Source organism: Hemitrygon akajei, chromosome 13 (genome assembly GCF_048418815.1).
Source record: "Hemitrygon akajei chromosome 13, sHemAka1.3, whole genome shotgun sequence".
In the NCBI taxonomy this organism is placed as follows: domain Eukaryota; kingdom Metazoa; phylum Chordata; class Chondrichthyes; order Myliobatiformes; family Dasyatidae; genus Hemitrygon; species Hemitrygon akajei.
The window spans coordinates 64,927,936-64,951,415 of NC_133136.1; the positions used below are offsets into that span (position 1 = coordinate 64,927,936).

At 37.8% G+C, this 23,480-nt stretch overlaps 1 protein-coding gene across 4 annotated transcripts in view; it reads right to left on the reverse strand.

The window, feature by feature from the left end:
- Nucleotides 1-891: 891 nt before the first annotated feature.
- LOC140737955 (kelch-like protein 5) overlaps nt 892-23,480 on the reverse strand; it is a 128,648-nt gene continuing 106,059 nt past the window's right edge. For 3 of the 4 annotated variants that reach the window (XM_073064834.1, XM_073064833.1, XM_073064831.1), the window contains 3 exons: nt 20,711-20,923; nt 14,662-14,833; nt 892-2,666 (listed from right to left, as the gene is read on the reverse strand). In XM_073064834.1, the coding sequence (XP_072920935.1) occupies nt 2,526-2,666; nt 14,662-14,833; nt 20,711-20,923 (526 nt within the window). In that variant the 3' untranslated portion in view covers nt 892-2,525. Of the gene's footprint in view, nt 2,667-9,631; nt 12,056-14,661; nt 14,834-20,710; nt 20,924-23,480 lie in introns of those variants that run through there. The other variant, XM_073064832.1, reaches the window with a different exon arrangement.

Genomic DNA, 23,480 nt, shown 5'->3' on the forward strand with positions numbered 1-23,480 from the left:
CAAATCAAATATTGAATTCATTTCATTGTGTGTGTTCTGTAAGAAAGAGTTCAACTTATTCAGATTAGCTATTGCTGTAATATATACTTACTGCATTTTGTTCTGGTTGCAAGGCATTCATCTGTAGCACTTCAGTATTTTGCTTTGATCAAGATGTTTTTTAATACACTGAGCAATGAAACTATGCTACTAACGATTTTACTAATTGTTCAGGGTATTTAACAGCTTAACCAAAACGAGATACTGAAATACTAGAAATAAAAGTAGAAAATTGGGAATACTTAGCAGGTCAGACACCATGTAGGAATAGACAAATTACATAGTCTGATGTATATTTATTGATCAGAACACTAACTGTTTCACTCTGCAGGTACTTCCCAGCTGCTGAGTACACTTAATAATGTACTGCATACCAGCCAGAGTGTTCTCATAGCCTGAGTATGTTTTATAAAGATAAAAAAATTCTTACTACCGGTATTTGCCTGGAGTGAGGTAATGAAATATGTATTAACTGTTGTAATGCTCGTTCTTATCACCCTAAAGAACCATAGAATTATACAGCACAGGAACAGGCCCTTCAGCCCAGTGCATCTACGCTGACCAAGATGTCTATTAATCTAGTCCCAGTTGCTTGTGCTTTGCCCATATCTGTGTGTTTCCCTATGCTGATGACCTGAAGAACATAGGAAAACTTTGTGTTGGAAACCTATCAACTGATTTAAACATCTAAATTATATGGATGACTTCTGAATTAATGCAGCAAGAGCCAAGGCAATCTCATATAAATGATTAATACATCTCCCTGTCAGATCCTATTACAATGAATAAATCATGATATAGAGATACCCAGATAGCTTCAAAATTATCAACTTAAAAATAAAACATCAAACATTTGTTTGTAACAATCACATTTATTCACGTCCTTTAGACATAAATGTTCAAGTTCAAATTCCACATAACAGACAGATTAGTTCAAGAAAATGTATACATATAGCTCTTCCTGAGATTTTTGTCTGATGCTTGTCCTGAATTTGGCAATCAGTTTCTCCCCAAAAGGTTACAAATGTAATTAAGGTACAACGGTTCAAACAAAAGCCTGATGATGGTCAAATGTTAGGCAAGTCCAATTTACAAAATGAATAAACTCTGAGTTTTTTCTTTTTGTGAAGGTTATTTCTGATTCCATAGAATGTGCAAACGTATTGGAAAACAGTGCTTATTTTCTAGATGCTAATAACTGCAATTCTGATTGAAATTCTTCTTTAGTTGATTTCATTTAAGTAGCCAATAAAAGGAAATACAACACAATAAATTTCTAATAATGAAGCAATTTCTGTAAAATAAAGCTTTTAATTAAAGGTGACATGTAGTGCATGCTATATTTTAAAATAGTTGACTGATCTATTACCTTCCAAAAGGAATGTATTTCTAATACATCATTTTTCTACTGAAATAAAAGAGAATGTAACAATTATTCTGTGTTACACATTTTAATCAAACCGTTTATCACAGGATGACAAATATGTATGCAGTTTCAGGTACTGCAAAATCAGAGCTGATATTACATTCAACATCATACACTATATACCATATAAAGAGATTTTTTTCCATCATTAATATTAACTTGCAGTTTTCTGTACCTACATTGTTCAAATAAATAAAGGAAAATTTTTTAAAAATCTAAATAAGGTTGCTTTTTCAAGATGTTCCACAAACATCACATCATTACACAGGCATTTTATTGTCTCAATCAGTAATTATAAGCTGCATACTACTAATATAATTAGTCACACTTTTTAATAAGAATGGAAGTGATACTATTTGAATTTACAATTGACAACCAGGAATGTTTGAAAAAAACATATTCTTAGCTTAGCAAACAAGTACATAAAGTACTCAGTACATTATATAACTTTTTAAATGTGTGGTCATTTATCTCCAGAGTTATTTCATATCCTTAATATAAAGTTTATTTTGTTTGCCAATAGAAGCAAGCCTATTTTCTTCTTCATTGCTTAAGTCTATATATTGCTAACTAATATGGTTATTTTCTCCAAGTCTCCCAATCTTTCTTCAACATTCCAGTTCTTTTCATCCCACTACAACTCTAAAAGTTCAAGATATACATTCACCCTGCATATTTCTAATCTGTTCCACTGGGAACCTGCAAAATGGAAACTAACAGCTTCTATGAGCTTACAAGAGTAAATGAAAAAGCAGGCGAATAGCCCTGAGAAAGGGTTCACCATGTTCCACTGTAACAGTGGCTCATCTAAACTCAGGATTTAAGTACTTCTCAGCTTCTATTTCTCTAGACTGTTCCACGCCATCTCCCATTTCCAATGCCCCTTCACTTACTCCACTTCTTTTACACTTGCCTTTCTCTCAAATGCACTAGTTTACTTCTTAATTGCTCCCAATCTTCCCACTTCTCTCAGATACTATTTTTTTTCTTTATTATTCTCTTGTTACCTTCTGATAGGACTCATGTTTCCACGAGGGAGACTGAAATGTTAGTGAAAATATCAAACAACTGGATAAGAAAGATTTAACACTGACCCGTTGCTGAAGAGGAACACAAAAAACTGGAGGCAGCAGGCTGCTGGACGGTAGCCCCACAGTGGGATGAGGGAAGTGGCATGAATTGAAATTAACATGCAGTAAATCTACAATGTAAACCAAAGAAAGACAAAAGAATGTGAACAAATTTGAGACTCCTAAATGAGGAAATATTTGTTGTAGCGACCACCCAGCAGCATCAATCAATACAAATTTAGAGTGTTCTTCTACCAGCTCACTATGTTGCATCTGGTCAAGCTTCATGCCATAAAATACATTAGGACTGGCACTGACAACTTAGATGGATGTTTTAAAGGGATTATTATGGGTGAGCTTGAGGAGAGAGAAGAGGAGAGGTTTAGGTTATCAACTTCAGCTTCGTGGTTTGACAGCAGCTGGCATCCCTGCTGATGGTCAATCAATGAGCATAGAGGTAGGAACTGGAAGAGATCTCAGAGGCTTATGGAGCTGAAGGAAGTTGCAAAATAGGTTTCAAGTCGTGCATAAATTTTAACCCAAGGTTCAGAATATTGATTGGAAGAAAAACTGCCAAGCAAGGAACCATACAGATCTAGGATAAGAACAAGGGTGACAGGGGAATGGGAATCTGCACAAATTGGGAGGTGGGCAAGGTTTTGCAGAATCTCAAATTTATTGAGAGGGCAAAATATTGCAGATGCTGGGGATGTGAAATCAAAAAAATAAAGTCTCTAACCTTAATGATTCACTGGGAAACAGTGTTGCCCTATATCGGGGTGGAGGGGTAGGGAGAAGGTGGAAGGGCATGTGTTGCATTTTCTATGGTTCTACGAAAGCTGTTGCAAGAAGGGGAAGTGAATATTGTCAGAGATGTATGAATGAACTAGTGTCCAGAATGAACAGTTCCTTTTGAATTGTGTAAAGGAAGTGGAAGGTACGCTGTGTCTGGTGGTGACCTCACATGGAGGTCCTGGAAATCATGAAGGCTGATTTAAAGGAAAGTAGAAACCTTCACATTCAATGTATAGTATTTCTACTGTAGCTGCTCTATTAGATAGATTATTCACAATCTGATCTTAATTGTATTTCTCTCTCTATAGATGCTGCTTAATTGCTGGGCTATTTCTAGTATTTTTAGTTTTTATTTCAAACTTATGAATATTTGAATGTGGAAACTTGCCAACACAGAACAGTTTGTGGTCAAGTTTGCATTAATCTGCCAATGTATATTTTTATTTGTTTTGCATGATTGTATTTTACTGATGTCTTCTGTGTGCCTTGTGCTGTGTCTGACTGTTGGTACTGTGTTTTGAACCTTGGTCCTGGAGAAACACTGTTTCATCTGGCTGTATCCATGGGTGTTCATGTACGGTTCAATGATAATTAAAACCTAGGCAGGAGTGAACTAGCATGCCAAGAGTTTGAGCCGTTTCACAGGCTGCGTGCTACAAAGCCAAATTCCTTCAAGGTCAGCTGGATTTTAAAATAATGGAATAAAGCATGCTTTCAGGTGACAGTCATCTTCAGCTATTGAAGATGTGGAATGCTTTGTAACTGCATGACTGATAAAGTGGACAATTAAAGAAGCTAGAAAAGTAACTGCACATATAGCAGATCATGGAATGTTGCACATGAATGATAATACAATGGAGACAAAGTTCAGTCTAATGGATTAGATATTATTGGGTTAACGTGCAGAACACAGAATAGTACAGCACAGGAACAGGCCATTCGGCCCACAATGTTGTGCTGAAACAGCTAAAAAACAAATCAAAAACACCCCAACACTAATTCCTCCTACCTACACCATGTCCATATCCCCTCATCTTCCTTACACTCATGTGCCTATTCAAACATCTCTTAAAAGCCCCTACTGTATTTGCCTCTATCACCATACCAGGCAACGCATTCCAGGCATCCACCAGTCTCTGAGTAAAAAACTTACCCCTCACATAACCCTCGAACCTACCTCCTTACCTTCAATGTATGCCCTCTGGTATTAGACATTTGAACCCTGGGAAACAGATCCTCTCTGTCCTCTATCTATGTCTCTTATAATCTATCAGATTTCCCTTTAGTCTAGCACATGGCCTCTAAACCAGGCAGCACCTGGTAAACCTCTTCTGTACCCTCTCCAAAGACCCAATATCCTTCCTATAGTGGGGTGAGCAGAACTATACGCAATGCTGTAGATGTGGCCCAACCAGAGTTTAATATATTACACTTTAATTAAAATACTGCCCAACAATGCATGCTACTATACATACTGTATAGTATATATGTTTAGAAAACTTATTGGGGATCTGAGACTTACAAATGGGTACCTATGAAACAACTGTTAAGATGCATTTAGTACATAATAATCTGACATGACAGTTCATGAACACAGTAGAATTTCAAACTGCAATAAATTTAATTACACATTGAAACAGATTGGTTGGCCATACTCAAAACATTGCTGATTAAGTGTCAACATCGAAAGGATTTGTAAATATGAGCATTACACTAAAAATTCAACAAAAGGAATGTAATTTGTAACCCATTGACTTCGGTGCAATGTGTGGTTTATAAATCAGGAATGTTGTACCACTATATGGAAATGCTTTGAAGTGTGATGTCTATTGATAAGTAACCAAATACACCTTTCTTTTGCCTGCATCAAGGCCCAACAAATGGCACTGAGGTAAATTATCCATTAATCTGTTTTTGGTCAATTTGGTGGAGAGATTATTGTTAATCTAGATAATGAGACAACTCTCTTTTCTTAGAATAGGTATATGGATTCACTTCAAGAATTAGAACAGCCAGACAGGACCTTGGTTTGACATATTATCCAAAGTACAGCATCTTAACCCACAGCAGTGGATGGAGTATCAAATTAGATTATGCTTCCAAGAAATGCCAAATGGAAACTAACTTTATTTTTACCTTTTAGCTCTTTTTAAAAACCTTTTCAATGTACCTCTACTTCAAAATGAATAGATCTTTCTTTATCTTTATCCTGTTTATCTTCATGATTAATAAATACATTTTAAACTACAGTTTTCCTCAATCTTCATTTGCTTGTAACTTTAGGGCCGCTACCAATATGAATATGTAGGCCACAAATATAAGTCAAATTCTGAAACAGTACTTGACAGATCATATAAGTAACCACTCTCAAATTATCTTATTTCTGTTGACAATGTGGAAACTTTCTTTTCTATAATCCCCCACTTTTCTATACAAATCAGCAGTATTCATAGATTATTTAGTAATCTAAATAATTAATTACAAGTTATCTTCCTTAAAATTCAATTATTTGGATAAATCTGTGACTACTACTGATTCTTTTTCTTAATAAGGTTAATGTTTTTTGAACTATGGTGCAAACCATATTTCAAAGTTAGCCTGGGGTAAAAGCAATAACTGGAAAGCAAATATCAGAAATGACCATTGAGTTACTCACAGTTAATGCAATTGGTTTTATAATGATTGCAAAATGCAGGATTTCCGTGAACAAGGCATCACTCCTAATGCTTGTCTGATATATATTGTATCTACTTAGGAAGCATTGAGAAGCTGCAGGAGATACATTAATTGTAAAAAAAAAATTTTTTGAGATGATAAAACGGTTTACAATTTTTATATTTAGTTTGTTCCAAAAACATCCTGTGATTTAACTGTGCTTTTCAGTGAAATTAAATAAACTGAATTCACTAATGTAAATGGTCATAAATTAAAAACATGAATCCTTGTCATATAAGTGGATTCCAGTTAATCTGGGAACCACTTATTTGGGAGAACTCTTAACAAAAATGAATCGAGAAAGCAGCCGAGATTCCCTTCATTTTTTTTGGGACACTATGCCACTTAATTGGGAAAGGAGACAGTTGCTGAACAGTTTCTAACTAGTATTTGTCCGGTGCACTTGTGCGGCCGTCAGACGCTACAGTGTGCTTACAGCCAGGTTTTTAAATAGTGTCAGAGGTGCTTGCTTGTGTTACGTTATCCATTTGGGCTGACAGATGCTGATTTGAAAAGCAGCGTATTTTGATCATTTAGTATTTTTATTTTGACTTTAAAAAATTTCAGACTCTTGCCAAGATGCCATGAAAGATTAGCCACTAGCCCAAAAAAATTACCCTACTTGACCAAATTAAAAGCTATCCACCTAATACCATCCATTATCAGCAAGGAGAAGAAATTTATTGTTGGGTTACAGCACTACTTCACACAGGGAGTCAATGAAGCAGGTCCATTATCTGTACTAGGTGTCTGAACTGATTTTGTTCATTTACAGTCCATCAAAAGAACATGGCAGTGTAACTGGATGAATTCCTCTGTCGAAAATATTAAGGTCTAATACACAGTTCTATAGTACTTTAGTAATATTGGTAGTGTTCTAATTTGTTCTGTATTTCATTTAAATAAATAATGTTACTCATTTAAATGGTAGTTTATCTTTTTTTAAACAGCTTTTTATGAAACTTCAGGTAATTGGGCTATCCACTTAATTGGGCCAAAACGTACAGGTCCTGATGGCCCAACTGAACATAAATCCACTGTTTAGTTATATCTCACTGTTCACCAAAATTACATGCATTAATAGGTACTTCCTCAACAGTTAAATTGATGTCTCATAATTCAGTGCTGACTGTAAGTGCTCTAGTAACACAATAACATACAATACAATTTAACATTTTTGAAAATTAATTTGAACCAGCTGACCGATTCTGATCAATGCACAAGTAAACTTTATGGAGTTTCTTGATGCAGGCAACTTAATACTTACATTGAAGGAGTTCTAAGCATAAAACAAACAAGCCACTGAAATCAAACTGGTTGCAAAATCAAATCAGTTTGCAAGTTTAAAAATTGACAGGATTACGGGCATTGCTTTTAATATACTTGCTGGGAATCATGAACAGCCATTATAAAAGGTGTCCTGAAGAGAAGTGATGGGGAATTGCATTGCCCCACATATTTCATATCTTTAGTTAAAAGATATCCAAATCAAACTCAGACAGAATCATCAGCTATCCAATAGTATTTTCTGTAGTGTGCAATAAAACTCATTGACTAATTTACAAGAATGAGCTTTCACAAGTCATTGCTGATAGGATTGGTGAATCTATGGAATTCATTGCTACAGAGGGCCGTGGAGGCCAAGCCTTTGGGTTTATTTAAGGCAGCGATTGATAGTTCTTAGTTGGTTAGGTGTTAAGGGTTATGGGGAGAAAGCAGGAGAATGGGGGTTGAGGAAAAAAAAGAGTTATGATTTAGTGGTGGTGCAGATATGGTGGGCCGAATGGTCAAATGGTGCTCTCATACAGTATGTTATGGTCTTAGGACTTATTTCATAACAAAAAAACAAAACTATAAATTGTATTTTTAAGGTGGCTAATAAAAAATCTTGCTTTGTGTAGTGCTGAAACCAAATCAGATCTTGCATATATATATAAAAAATAGCAAAATTGGATACATTACAAAGAGAATTGTGGTGTTTATCACCCAGAACCAAGTGCACTAAAATGGTACGCGTGGAGATACAAAGAAGACCTGAAAAAGTTTAGGACGTTTGGAGATACATTGCTCTGTGACAGAGAACTGTTCAGCCTATAAGTCACGTCCTAACAGCCACATGGTAACAAAACATGTTACAGCTGCTGTGCAGAGTGAAAGAGAAATCTACTTTTCTTCCTTGGGACCACCTGCTACTGTTTTTGAGCATTGCCTTGGTGGCTAGACTGTTTCCATTCCCCATCACAATGTTAGGCTGGGAGAAATCCTGTGATGGGGAATGGAAACAGGACAGCCATCAAGGCAATGTTCAAAAACAGTAGCAGGTGGCAGCTACAGTAATGAGAATCCCCATCCCAAAGAAGAAATTCCAAGACCTGATAATATAAGTTGAGGTGAGCTTTGGACCAACAACTTTCATTCTGCCACATACAACCCATTAATCGTACCAACTACGATTCCAACCACAACCTTCCTACATCTCCCACTGTTTAACCTCACCCTTCCACTGACATTCTACCCTCTCTACCCCTCAAGTCTGGGTTTCAAATACAGCAATATGCAAAGGTCAGTCAATGTCCCAATGGACAGATAGTCCACCAAGCCTCAAACCAGCTCCATCTGTCAAATATGCACTCTGGCAATATTCTAATGTGATCACTACATGCCCTTTAATTTGATCACTTAAAGACACTCACATTACCATCTTCATTGCTGCTCCACCATAAAGGTGTTTTGGCTGCAGATTACAAGATTAATTCTTTTCTGCTTTGCCCTTTAGCATTTTGGAACAGGCCATCCCAGTAGAGAGTAGGACAAGAAGGAGAAACAGAAGAGGACATTAGAAGAAAAAAGAGGTGGTAGAGCATAATGATGATCATACTGAGTCATTGTGTCTGTCACTTTAGAAATTGGCACAATGAGGGATTAGAAGACTCAAATGTAGACACAATTGCAATGTATTCACAACAAGGTAGATACAGTGCACAATGAGATGATTAATACATTGTCAAGACTTGCTTCACTGAATGCAGGGGATGTGTGGAGATAGTAGACTATAACCTCCACTCTGGGTGTGAAGCTCATTTTAGACGCTGGGTGTTGGTGGCAAACCTCTCATATAGCAGTTCCTAGTGGAAGTGATAGCTGTAATAGAGGCCACATGTCTTTCTGCTTCCATACAACCCTTCCCAAGCTTAAAAGTTTAACTTGGCTACACAGAAGCAGCTTGAAGCTCCTTCAGAACATGATCTGCTACCATGTATTCAGTAAGCAGAGAGGTGATACCACTGAGCAGACTGCTGCTCTCAGTGGCCAAAGGGTTGCTACTTATGAGTGGGTCGCCCTTTCAGAGGAAAAGGGTGCTGTACATGGCTGGCTCATTGTTCTTCAGTATAAGCAATAAGTTAGAATGCTGGCCTGCACAAGCATAGAAATGACAAGCATGTCAGGTCACTATCTTGTAGGCATGCAGAAATTGCCTCTTCTCTGAAAGAGCAGAGATGCATGCCCACAGAACCGACTCTGGTAAAGGAACCAGACAGCTGTGATTTGTGGTGGAGGCTGAAAAAAAACTGAGTAGACGTTGGAGATTGTTTGACCATTATCGGGTTTGAGTTCAAGTTTATTGTCATCTGACTGTACATATATACAACCAAACGAAACAATGTTCCTCCAGACCATGATGTATCACACACAGCACATAAACCAAAATATTACACTATAAATAAGTTAATACAATACAATTCAAATATTATGCACTTGGTCCCTCGAGAGGCCACGTGATGTGCAGATTCTGTGAACTGATGAACTCCCACACGCCATCGACCACCATGGACTCTCAGACAGCTCACTCACCCGTGCCCCAAGATGGCTTCTCTCTCAATTAGCCCAACTGAAGACAACTAATCTAAAGCAATGGCTTTTCATCAATCAACATAGATATCTGTGTATATTCAATTGAAAAAGGGCAGTCTTCACTTAGCCAGATTGCAGGTTCACTGGAAAGATCACTACATAGCACAGGAACTTTGAAATCCACAGATGAAACAGGACAGCCACTAGGGTGTGTAATTTTACTGAAAAATGTGATTTCTGATGCTTGTTTTATTTTATTTTTATTTGAGTGATTCTGAACACATTAGTAATGTTGCCACATTCCTCATTTACGACAAACAGCTTTGCTGTGGTAAGGGACTAGTGCAACTTCTACACACTGTACGGCCCTCAGCTGGAAAGGTTATGATTGCATGCAGTCAGCGGTGCTAAGGCACTCAAGGAATGAATATCTCAACAGGTAAAAGCTGGAGAAACTACTTCCTATCAGTACAAGCACAATCAGACCTTTGGAAGGCTCAGTATAGCCTATGTTGAGTTCTGAAGCTGCTCAGTCAGCAGAGTGTCCCTTTTAATAGGCACAAATTCAATTAAGTAACGCAAGGGAACCCTAGCTGCATTCAGAATTCACAGAAGTCATAGGTCATAGCCAAAGCTCCTATTTATGCCAGAAAACAATAATGTCATTAGATGCATGAATGACATCAGGAAAAGTCACATTATTGAGGTGAATTGTATGTGGAATCATTTACAGCAATTTTCTCCTGGATGTTATTTTATTCGGGAGTGATCAGGAGTGTCACCAACCTCTGGTTAAGTTCCCTTTCTGCATCACCTATGTATGTACAACTGGTGCTAATAGGTCCCAGGATATAGATAATTTTTTTGCCACCAAAATCAAAAATTCTAGCCATGAGATAAAATAGAATTGTAGACTGAAGTAAGTAAAGGATGGGTTATGTCTCACGGCTGATGCAAAAGACAGTTTCTGACTACGGTAGATATTTTTGGTAGGTAAATCATAACATACAAGGACAAAACACGTATTTGGTCTGTTAATGACTTAAGGGGCAATTACACAATGATCACTTGTACCAACAAAAAAGACTTTTACAATGGTTTCGATATATTGCATATTAAATATGTATGTGCTTCTACTTCATTTTTAATAAAGGCAGTTTGGCTTAAAATGAAAATAATAGAATACGGTCATTTTGAAATATATAAAAATTAACCACTGGTTTTTATTAAGATAAAGGGCAACTAAGCATAATAAAGAAGGATAATTTTCCAGTTTTGCATTAATGATCGATAACTGTGCTGTAATGTTCATTAGGCTATCTGGTGCCACTACCTCATCTTTGGTCCAGTAAAATTAATGGATGAAAAATGAGGCAGGCCAGATGCAACATCTTATATCACTGTTGTAATTTTAGTGTCTGATGTGCACTGCTTGCAAAAGGGGAAAATTAGCTTTACAGTGTGCACTCAGTGAATTTGTATTCAGTTTATAGTTTTAATATTTTCTTCATGGTTACACCACATGGCCTTTTCCATCTGATGGAAGTAAAATCTCCACTACTTAAAGAAAATAAATTAACAATTACAATATTTGTACAGTGCACCATCAGAAACTGATTGGAGAATAGGAATTTCAAGTACAGACAGTATCTGAGTATTTTGGGGAATGATGAAAGGAGAACAAAAGCTACAACATAACTATTACAGAATTACAATAGACGTTGATCTCTTAAACAGGTACATTTCTTCTCTACTAATTGATTTTTGCTTAATCAAATTCTTTTAGCAGTGAATCAAGAAGAGTAAAAAAAAATCAGAATAAATCCTAAAAAAAGACTTGGAGCATTTCAACATAAAGTTTGAGCCTCTATTATTGTTGATGTGATCATCAGTTGGGTGTTCTTTAAATGCACATCAATTGAAACCTGTTATTTCCTACACAAGGTATGGTTTTCTCTGGACACTCATTTTTGGGTGGGGAAGTACAATTAGGAATTTGTGGGATCTTTCAGCTTTCTTTCATTTTGAAGTCATGTTCAAGAGATGTCACATAATTTTGATTTTTAATGGATTTATTGAATGGTTTATATTTCAAAGGAAATCAGAGTTTAACAGTGACCACGCATGCTCCAGCTCTTCCAAGGCACAATGGTGCAACCTGTTTAAAACACAAACCAAAGATCTTTAACTTGCTGACAATAGTCACACATCTACTTCAAACAAAAAAAGTCTATAATTTTGGCAACTTTGTGTAATCTTTGTGTCAATACTTTTAAAATTGCCGATTTGATTTGAATATTTTATATCAGCATTATTCTTGTATAAATAGAATAAAACCTCTACAAATTGTAGAGTAGTTTGCTTTGAGTATGTTATGCAATAAAAATGGCTTCACAAACATTGAGGCATAATGCAAAAGTAAACATTATAGGAGAAATGTTCCAAAGTCGCCTTACATGAGGACAGCAGCCAGACTGACAGCTAAAATAGTATAATTGCTGCACTGAAACTATGAAAACTTATGCAAACAAAACTTTACTTAATAGGGATAAAAACAACTAAACATGCTTATAGGTTAAAGTACTGACAAATCAAAGAGGGGGTGGCGTGGGGCAATGTGATCCCTTGTTAGCAGAAACTATGGACACTAGGGTCCATAAAAATAATCTGGCATCTCTAGATACTGAAACTAGCCACTAATTTATATTTCTCTGATCAAGCATAAATTTTGTGACTGACAGTGAAAGAGTTAACTTTTCTATTTGGGGATAATAAAAGTAAATGGATTAAATTGTTAATATTAAGTCTCTCAGTTCTCATTTTTTTTTGTTTAGTTCTAGTTATTGCAGTGGTCCTTGTACCAAGTATGAAGTAAAACACATTTAGAAAAGATTATTAGTTATAAATCTAAAGACTTAAAACCTAATATTGTTAATTCTCATTAATCAAAAGAATTAAGTTGAAAATTAATCTCTTCAATTTATATCAAACTCAGTGACGGCTATCAACTGAAAGAGGCAAATCTTGCTAATACCGAGTCACTGCCCACTTACTGCTGTTGTTCCTTTTTGCGCTTTGTGGTGCATCAGCCAGCATTTTTGCCATTTCCATAGCATTTGATTGTTTTTAAAATTTATTTATTTATTACGAGGCTAGCTCAACGCTCAACCCAGCACGGGTGGAAAGTGTGCAAGGAGCTGGCCAGATTCTGACTTGGTACCATTTGCCTCGAAGACTGGTGCTGCTGTCACTACACCACTGGCTGGCTTACTACCCACTTATACCCAAGACTAAACCAAATATGAGGGGTTGGCACAACACTGCGGGCCAAAGGGCCTATTACTGTGCTGTACTGTTTATGTTCTGTTATCAAACTGAATTTCTGTGACAATACATTATAATCTCATAGAATTATTGAGCCTCACAGGCTATTTGGCCCAACGAGTCCATGCTGATTATGGTGCCGACACGTCCAGTCATATTTTCCTATATTAGGCCCATATCCCTCTAAGCCTTGCCCCAGTGTTGCTTAAACAAGTGTTGTTTAAATAATACTATTGAAACTGCCTCATCTACTTCCTCTTGCAACACATCTCATATACTCATCAAACTCAAGTCTCAAGTCCCTTATAAATCTTTCCCCTCTCATGCTAAGTCTACACTCCATGGTTTAGGACTCTGCTACCCTGGTGAAGAGACTGTTACCATCCACTTTATCTGTGTCCTGCATTATTTTATAAATATCTATAATTCACTTTTCATTCTCCTATTAGTTATTTCATCAATTAATCCTATTAATTTTTACACTCTGTGCTTAAGTACTACTAATTATAATAAAGAATTAATTCACACATATAGTCTAACTTTGTAAATTGTCAAATAATAGGTTGTTCGTTCATTCAGTATGAAGGGTGATGGGAGGATGCTAATATAGTGCTAATATAATGTCACAGTTTAGCAAACCACTTTGACAGTATTCACAGGTTAGAGCAACAGTGCTAGGAAATGACATCAAGATAGAAGAACTGCCTTGATTGTGATGAATCACAATCGTGGTCGGTGGGCCCTATTTCTTATGACCACTGAACTAATTCCATAGCTTACGGACTCACTTTCAGGGACTGTATAGCTCATGCTCTCAGTATGTATGTATATATTTATGTAGGTATTTATTAATTATTTGTTCTGTGTATTTGCACAGTTTGTCTTCTTTGGTTGTTTGTCAAGCCTTTGCGTGCAGTTTTTCATTGATTCTATTATATTTCTTTTTTCTACTGTGAATGTTTGCAAGAAAATGAATCTCAGGGTGACATATATGTACTTTGATAATAAATTTTCTTTAACTTTGTTCTTATTAACTCTTAGATATAGACCAGTTAGTAAATCCAAGAAAAGCTTAAAGATTCATCTGTTGTCCTTGACGAATATTCTCTTCACCCTTCTCTTTTTGATACATTTACAAGCCCAGGCTTGTTTCTCCTGGGCTGTCTGTCAACCTCCACAGAACAATCTTTTGATGTGACCTTTCATTTGTCCCTGGCTGCTGCTGTCAACACAGTGTGTGCTTCCTTTGTGTTCTGATGATAGCTAGATATTATTAATTTTGTACATCATCCTAAAAGCAAACTCTTATTTTGAAAAATGGCATAGCTAAATAAATAAAAGAACACATGAGCCTAATACAGGTCATAGTGACTGATCTTTTACTAGGATAACTCAGTTGCTAATTAAAAATCAGTATAGTTGACTCATAATTGCCCTTACCTGCATCCACTCATTAGTTTGAGGATCATAGGCTTCCACAGTGTTTAGATATGACTGCCCATCATATCCCCCAACTGCATAGAGCCTATCACCAAGTAAACACACACCAACTGCATCTCTGCTAATGCTCATTGGAGCCACTGCTGTCCAAGTATCAGTTTTTGGATCGTATCTGCAAGCAAACATAAGCTTATTAGTTCTAAATATTTGGAGCAGCTCAGTGGCTTTTTCACGTTCACAGACTATATTCAGATGAAGTCCACAAATGTGAACTACAAAGTAAAAATCCATTTATCTTGTCAGAGCATGATATTAGACATATCATGAAATATTAAAATATTTCAGCTCCAGCTTTGACAATTACATGAACGATCCCTTCCCATCTCTTCCAGCCAAACAATGTGTTAAAATTGGCCAAGATTTCAGCAACTCAAAATGAATTGCTTTGAAATGCAGTTAATTAGCACGGACATTGGGAAAATATGGACCTTTCAGTCTCCACTCAAGCTTGTAAACCTAGAGAACAGAAGAACTCTACAATGAAATTTAATAGCACTTGCGAGAAAACAGAATTTTTCTATATTAGATAAGTGATTTGAATTTATTTTGTTGCTATAGATGAGCCTTCTCTTCAAGATACAGAAACAAATACTTTCCTTCCAGCATCGCAAGGGTTATTAATATGCCAGATTCAATGGTTCCATTTAATATCAGAGAACGTATACAGTTTACAACCTGAAATTCTTGCTCTTCGCATTCAACCACGAAAAAAGAACCCCAAAGAATGAATGACAGTAAAACGTCAGAACCCCAAAGCCCCCCTCCCCCTCCCATGCACAGGTAGCAGCAAAACATTAACCCCCCCCCTACTTATTTCAGTGGGAAGCATCAGCACCCACCACCCAGCAAAGCCCCCAATGAGAGATCAGGATCAGCAGTCCAACAAAAACTCATTGTTCAGCCGACGACTCAATATGCCACAGGCTCGCCCTCTCTCACTAACAAGGGACGAAGAGGGAAGACTAACAAAATAAAACAACTCAGTGATTGTTCTCAAATTAAAATACCCAAATACTAACAATAGTCAAAGATATCTTCATGACTCCAATCCTCCTTGGCAGGAAAATATTGGTTAAGGTGCCACTCATCACTGAATTTCAGCAAAATAATGCTGTTTCTGTTTAGTAGCTTTGCAGCAGTGCACCAAGAATATTTTTCAGCTGGGTGCCTTGTTTTCAAGTGGAGTATACTTGCATTGTTAAATGTAGAGCAAATACGCTTTTCAGTTTAAAAAAAAAAGAGAATTGTGCCAGTGTGGAAACACTGTAAGGAAATAACTATTGTTACAAAATAAATTATACAAATGGAAGATCTGTTTTTTACATGTAACTTGTAAATTTCACCTTCGTGTATGATGAGTCCATGGGCAGACTGGAGATAGAACAGGCCAGCTACTGTATAAACTGACCTCAGCTTAATGTACACATCAGGAATTCTGATTTGACACACGACAGTTGACTCATAATTTAATTACCACATACACAAGTTGGAGTTCTAAATAAGGCCATAAGACTTAGGAGCAGAAGCAGGCCATTCGGCCCATAAAGTCTGCTCTGCCATTCAATCATGGGGTGATCCACTTCATCCAGTCATCCCCATTCCCCTGCTTTCACCCTATACCCTTTGATGTCCTGGCTAATCAAGAACCTATCTATCTCTGCCTGAAATACACCCAATGACTTGGCCTCCACAAACGCTCATGGCAACGAATTCCACAGATTTACCATCCTCTGACTAAAGTAATTTCTCCTAATTTCTGTTCTAAACAGGTAGCTCTTCAAGATGGCGGCGCGACGCAGTGCGCAGCGGCCACTTTGGAATGAATATCTGTAATCTGTCAAGTAGGGAGGCGTGTACAATCCTGATTTGATGGAGACGGACGTGTGAAGCACGGAGGAACATCTGGTGAAACTTTTTAAATTCCTGTTTCGCTGTTGCTGCTACTGTGCAATCGGAAAAATCTCTGGGAGGAAGGCCCCGAATCCTCGGTTTTGCCTGTTGCTTGGCGGCCGGTGCCGGGGTCGAAGCGCTCGGCAGAGATGGTGCTCGGTGCTGGAGGGCTGGTTGGAGGCTGGAAGTTTTCGGACGGACTCGGAGTTGGCTGTCATCGGGACTCCCAAAGTGCTGCATCGGCAAGCTGTAGCGCTGGAGGTTCACGGCAGGAAGAGTTTTTCTTCTTTCTACCGGCTGTGTGAGATGATGGGCTGTCAGGACTTTGAGACTCTCTTTTAAACCGTGCCATGGACTGCTCTTTATCAGATTATGGTATTGCTTTGCACTGTTGAAACTATGTGTTATAATTATGTGGTTTTTGTCAGTTAGTCTTTATCAATTATGGTATTGTCTGCACTGTTGAAACTGTATGTTAACTATAACTATATGTAACTATGTGGTTTTGTGTATGTCTTGTAGCTTTAGGTTTGTCTGATGGGTTTGTAGTTCCTTTCTGGGGAACGTGCTAAGATGGTAGCACGATATCGATAAGCAGCAGCCTCTCCAGACTCTGGATTGGGGATTACCAAACATAACGTGGTTTTTCTTGTGTGGTCTGTCTTGTGCTTTTTTGTGATATCATTCCGGAGAATGTTGTCTCATTTTTAACTGCATTGTATTTGTGGTTATAAATGACAATAAACTGAATCTGAATCTAAAAGGATGTCCTTCAATCCTCAAGTCGTGCCCTCTTGTCCTAGACTCCCCTACCATGGGAAATAACTTTGCCATATCTAATCTGTTCAGGCCTCTTAACATTTGGAATGTTTCTATGAGATCTCCCCTCATTCTCCTGAACTCCAGAGAATACAGCTGAACAGCTGCTAGATGTTCCTCATACAATTCCTGGAATCATTCTTGTGAATCTTCTCTGAACCTTCTCCAATGTCAGTAAGTAAGAAGCTTTAGCTAAAATGTACATAAAATTAATTTTGAAATGCAATGATTATACTTGAATACTTACACTAAAATGAAACACCTTTGTTTTCCTCCACAGTATGGTAAATCATAGTGAGATACATAACATGGGAAAGCCGGTGTTTTCTCTCCCAGTTACTGTTACTGTGTAGAGTGCTACTTTTTTTGTAGCATTCTATAACTTGCACAAGTCAAATGAGAATTCAACTTGTTATTATAGAATCACAGAATCAAGTGCCAAATTAGGTTATTTAACTTGTGTTAGTTCTCCAAAATAGCTATCCATATAGTGCACTTTCCTGCCCTTTTTTTATTTTCTTGTAAATATTTCCTAATTATCTAGGTTACTTATGTGGTCAGCTGACTTACTTGACCAAACTCAAGTGAATTTATGACTCCTGGGCCATATTGTTACTGATAGGCTGCAAAACTATTTTCGCACTCAAATTGCCTAAGACTGGAAATTAGCCTTTAAACTTTCATCCATTAGAATTAAAGGAAGTCAGGGATATGGAGCAATAATTTCACTTTCATATTACAAGGCTATTTTTACAAGAAGTTGCTAGCAGCATGGTTTGACAGGAATTCAGATTGGAGGTCAGCATGCCTCGTCATTTTCTAGTCATGAATTTTAACGTTTAAAATTTAAAATGCTGAAATTCAGATAAATCTGTGCACTCGATTCTCTGATTCACATTCTGTAATTTACACTTGGAGTAAGTCTTTAAAATGTTACCTTTATTTTGGAGAAATCATTCTTAGTAGAAAAGTTACTTAATATTGAAAAATACTTTCAGCCCTGCTATATGTTGTCACGGGAAAACCAAACTCACCTGTAGACTGACTTGATAAATCATACCAAGTGAAGGTATCACTCCATGAGAACACTTACAAAAAAAAATTATAGAATGGATCCTTCCTCTAAGACTTCTTTACAAATTCTTTTAAATATACTGCATATTAAAATCCTAATATTCACTGGAAATTTTTGTTTGACTTCGATAAAATAATAATAGTAATAATAATAAAATTATATTGTGGCAAATAGTAGAATATTAAGCAATGCAAGTATGAATTTGAATATGCTAAATACACTAAGTCATCAGTGTTTGAAGGTGAATATATAAAAATCTTATTTTCAAGAAATTACCAAAATACTGATTTTCAGAACTCACACTTTCTCATATTTTGTGAAATAAGGGTTCATCATACATTTCATATATTAAATATACTTAAGATGAGACAATTGCATATTCATGGTAGGCATGAAAATCTTTGGATCTCACCCCACAACAGATTAGCCAAGAAGTAATATTGGTAACATCTACAATTACATCTCCAGAAATGAATGAGGACCCAGGAATAAAATATTCAGTAATGCTTAAAAATCAGTTGGAATGCTGTAGACATTTTAAACTAAAGTTCAAAGTATATTTATTATCAAAGTATGCATACTATATACAACCTCAAATTTTTTCTCCTTACAGGCAGCTCCAAAACAAAGAAATTCAATAGAATCCATTAAAAGATATCAAACACCCAATGTGCAAAATTAAAAAAAAATCACACAGCCAATAAAATGAATCAAGTAACATTCAGAACTGAAGTTCACGAAGCCAGTCACCACTGCAGCCAATCCAAGAGCCCGTTAATTGCAGGCCACAGCCTCAGTTCAGCACAGAGACAAACAAGTTTCACAAAGCAGCGAGCTGAACTGGCCTGTTCCTCACCTCTGGCACTGACACCCTGATCTTTTCAATCTGGCCTGGTGCTTGTATCTTCCAAACCTTAGACCCCAGTCCTGCCACTTCGATACGCTCTCAAACCTGGGCTCCGCTGCCTCGATTTGGCCCCTATTCAATCTCCAATTCGGCCCGGCATTTAAATTGATCAAACTGTGGTTCTTTTTTCACTCTTGGGCCCAGGCCCCACTACCTCAACCCTGCATCACCTCTGCTTGCCTCGCCTTGGTTCTGCCGCATCAAATCTCCTCCTAGCCCTCTCCAGCAAAGGCCATACATTAGTCCATTCCCTGCTCGTGGCTGGGGCCAAACTGCCCTGATTCTGCCCATATACGCCACACCCCAACCATCCTGCACCTCAGTTTACACTGCAAAAAAAAAGGTGGTTCAGCAGCTCAACTCTGAGGGGGAAGTTGCAGGCTATTAATTGCAGTGATCATATCTGAGAAAAAGTCTGATTAATACAGTAATTGTTTGCTACCTGTGCTTCATCTTAAACCGGAAGAACATGGGTGGATGGATAGGTACGGTTAGGTGCATTTAGATAGATAGATAGATAGATAGATACTTTATTCATCCCCATGGGGAAATTCAACTTTTTTCCAATGTCCCATACACTTGTTGTAGCAAAACTGATTACATACAATACTTAACTCAGTAAAAAAAAAATGATATGCATCTAAATCACTATCTCAAAAAGCATTAATAATAGCTTTTAAAAAGTTCTTAAGTCCTGGCGGTAGAATTGTAAAGCCTAATGGCATTGGGGAGTATTATACCAGGATAATGTACCTTATGATTCAGATAAATTCAGCACAACTGGAACTCAAAAAATATCCTTTGTAACCTAATGTACTATTTGATCTGGTTCATTGTGCTAAATATAATTATGTGAACTGGGACAAATATAATTTGTAAAACTAATTCCAAAGTTTGCATCATTCTCTGTTTATGGCAATTCTCCCTTGACCAATTTTAATTTTGCTGCTGTACAGCATGTATTTTGCAAAAAAAAAGTATTTTATATGAATGACATCGACTGGAAATTTTAAAAACTTTTTGAACCTACCATCTACATCACATTTTCCCCCTAGTAATTTCCCCTTTCTTACCAGATCCCAATCCTGACTGAAGGAAAAGCAACACTATATTGGCTAGTGAAGGTTGAATTCTAGCCTGGAAGCTTTGAAAGTGGTTTGTAACCATTGCGTGCCTGCCATGTATTTGTTTAAATTTGAAGTTATTGTGAATATCCAGAATCACAAAGTTTTTATTTTATTTTGACGTTTAAATATGCTGATGTACAGTTTTGGACAAACATAAATAGTTAACTTTACCTCTCTACGCAGTCAGACAATCTTGAAGTCAAGTTAGATGCTGGTGCATCATGTCCCCCGATGGCATACAAGAAACCATTCCATGTTGCAACTCCAACACCGCCTCGTCTTTTAGACATCTGGGCACAGGGGGTCCATTTATTGGTGTGGGGATCAAAACATTCTACGGACTTAAGGCAAGAACTTCCATCTCGACCTCCAACAGCATAAAGTCTAAGAAATGAAATGTAATATTCTTAGGTGTAAAATCCATCACTTGGTTGTGTGGGTATTTTTGTAAAAGCATACTTCGTATATAGAACCTTATCCATCAAATACGTAATGAAAATCTAGGTATGTCCAGCCCACAATATTCCCCCACCCTTGCCCACCATTGAAAGCACCTGGAGTGTAATTTTGTAAAGCCACATATATATATCTTGTTATTTGTAATGCAAATTAAAAATAAACACAAAATCGTTGATGATTATGAAGTCAGAATGGTAGAGTCATACAGCCCAGAAACATGCCCGTCAGCCCATCGTGCCCAAGCTACCTACTCTGCACATCTTCACACTGCCCGGCCCACTTAGTTTTACCTCCTCACTGTCCATCCCTGCCCTGGTCTGCTTTGCCATTCCCCCTTCAAGGTTGCCTTGAACTGCAGCCTTAAGACCACTGAATTCAGGTCTGGTAGAGTTGCACCTAGTTTGCCTGGCGCATCCCGAGTCACCCTGGCTACACTTCTTGTCACCCACGACCCCCTTCTCCATGTGGTTCCCTTTACCTTCTCAGTCTGTTCATGCTATGCCTGGCTCACCACCCTGCACCTCTTCAACACTGCCCACCACTGTTGCTGCTTCATCCTACATGGTCTGATCCACCACCCTTTCATGTCCACCTTCCCAGATGCATTCTGGGTTATCTGACCCTCTGCACTTGTTCCCGCCCACTAACTCTCTGCCTTACAGCAAGTGATTTGCTTTACTTTGCCTCATCTTTGTCAGATTAGAGGTTTTTTCTCATTTAAAATATATCAAATCTCATCTACTGAAGTGTTGCAAATTTCCAGTGTTTCCCTTGCACTTGCGATGGATAACTGCGAGAACTGAATAAGGTTATCTACTTTATGAAAGTTTCAATCCTCATGCCAGCTCAAGTACATTTTATAAAATCTAACATTGCTTTGTTCATAAAAACTAAAAACTACAGGACATCTGCGTCAGCATTTTCAAAACATGTTATACTGTTCCTTAACGCTGGCACATTGTATAAACACTTTGTTGCAACCTGAGAACAAATGGGGCTCTAATAAAGATGCAAAAGCAGGATGGCCTTACTCAGCTTCAGCACTTGGCCGTGAACAACATATTGCTCTGGATCATCAGTAAGCTTCAACTGACCAGAGAGCATCTTTCACTGCGATGAAGATCTTCCAACAGCTTCCAATGTTTATCTCAATACACTCTAATTCCTTTAATGTGCAGTTGTTCCGGGTGAACCTCATCAAACTCTGCTACATTGCATCCCAGAGCAACGATACTGATCATATATAAAAGGAATGACAGGGAAGACCCTTCTCACCTCCATCTAAACAAGTTTGAGAGCTTTGGTGATGAGGTATTCTGCCAAACAATTTTGATGGGTTGCTCAGGGTAGCATCCTTACTGAATTGGCAGTCTCCTTCTGCGGGGCTCTGATGATGTTCTGTGGAGATCAATGCCCCACGAATTTGTGATCAAGGTGCTCTCCTGGATACGGTGTTCTACACATGACAGGGACAACTAAAAGTAAGGTTCTGAAGCGATGTCATGAGACCCATCCTTTGCAACACCAGGCTGAAATAGAATCTGTACACTTGGGCACTTGTTTCTATACCCGGAGTCTGGCATAACCACACCATCAGAATGATGACCATGCTGGGTAGACTTAAGTATTCTGGTTTTTCAGCTTTACATACCAAGGTTCTGTGAACTCATTCCATATCTAAACTCCAGATGAAGCTGAAAAGGTCCCTTCAATGGCTGCAGATCAGTTGTGGGGTACGGGCCGCACCTCTGCCCGGCATAGTAACTCCTGGAACATCTCACACCTGATGACTAGTTTCCTTCTGTGACTGACAGCAAGCTGCCAGTTTGCAGAGATGTGGTCCATATATTAGGAAGCTCTGGCCCAAGGGTCTGTCCTGCCTAGGACCTTCATCCTCTTAAGCATGCCCCTTAATGCCTATGTGCTTGACAGACCAAGAAAGAAGAAAGAGGACATCCTTGCCTAACTCCAGGTACGACTGGGAAGCTTTTATTTTCCACCCATTCATTTGGACTGCACAACAGGTCAAATCATAGACTATCTCCCCAAAATCACTCTTGGAGAAGGCATCCATTGTATGCACGTGCAAAATTCTGTTAAAGTTCTTTTTCCAGTTCAAGCTGATAGGCAAGTCTCCAATCCATTTCCCTAGTGATTGTATCCATGAGCAGCAATGGTGCAGGTCTTTTCCAGGTGAATCATCAAGCCCAGAACAGACTTGACTCAACTGGCAATGACCTTAGACAGCTTTGCAATCAATAGTTAACACTGAGAGATTAGTCAATTTCTGATTTTGTTCCTCTCCCCTTCTATTGTAGGTGAGGCTGATAATGCCCTTCCTCATGAATTCTAACACCCTGGTAGTTAGAAACAGACTGCTCCAGTCTCACCCAACCAACCACAACTAAACTGGCAAGCCATCACTTGCAGGGACGTGGGCGTTTAAGCATTGCAAACAACTTTAAAACAGAACACAGCCATG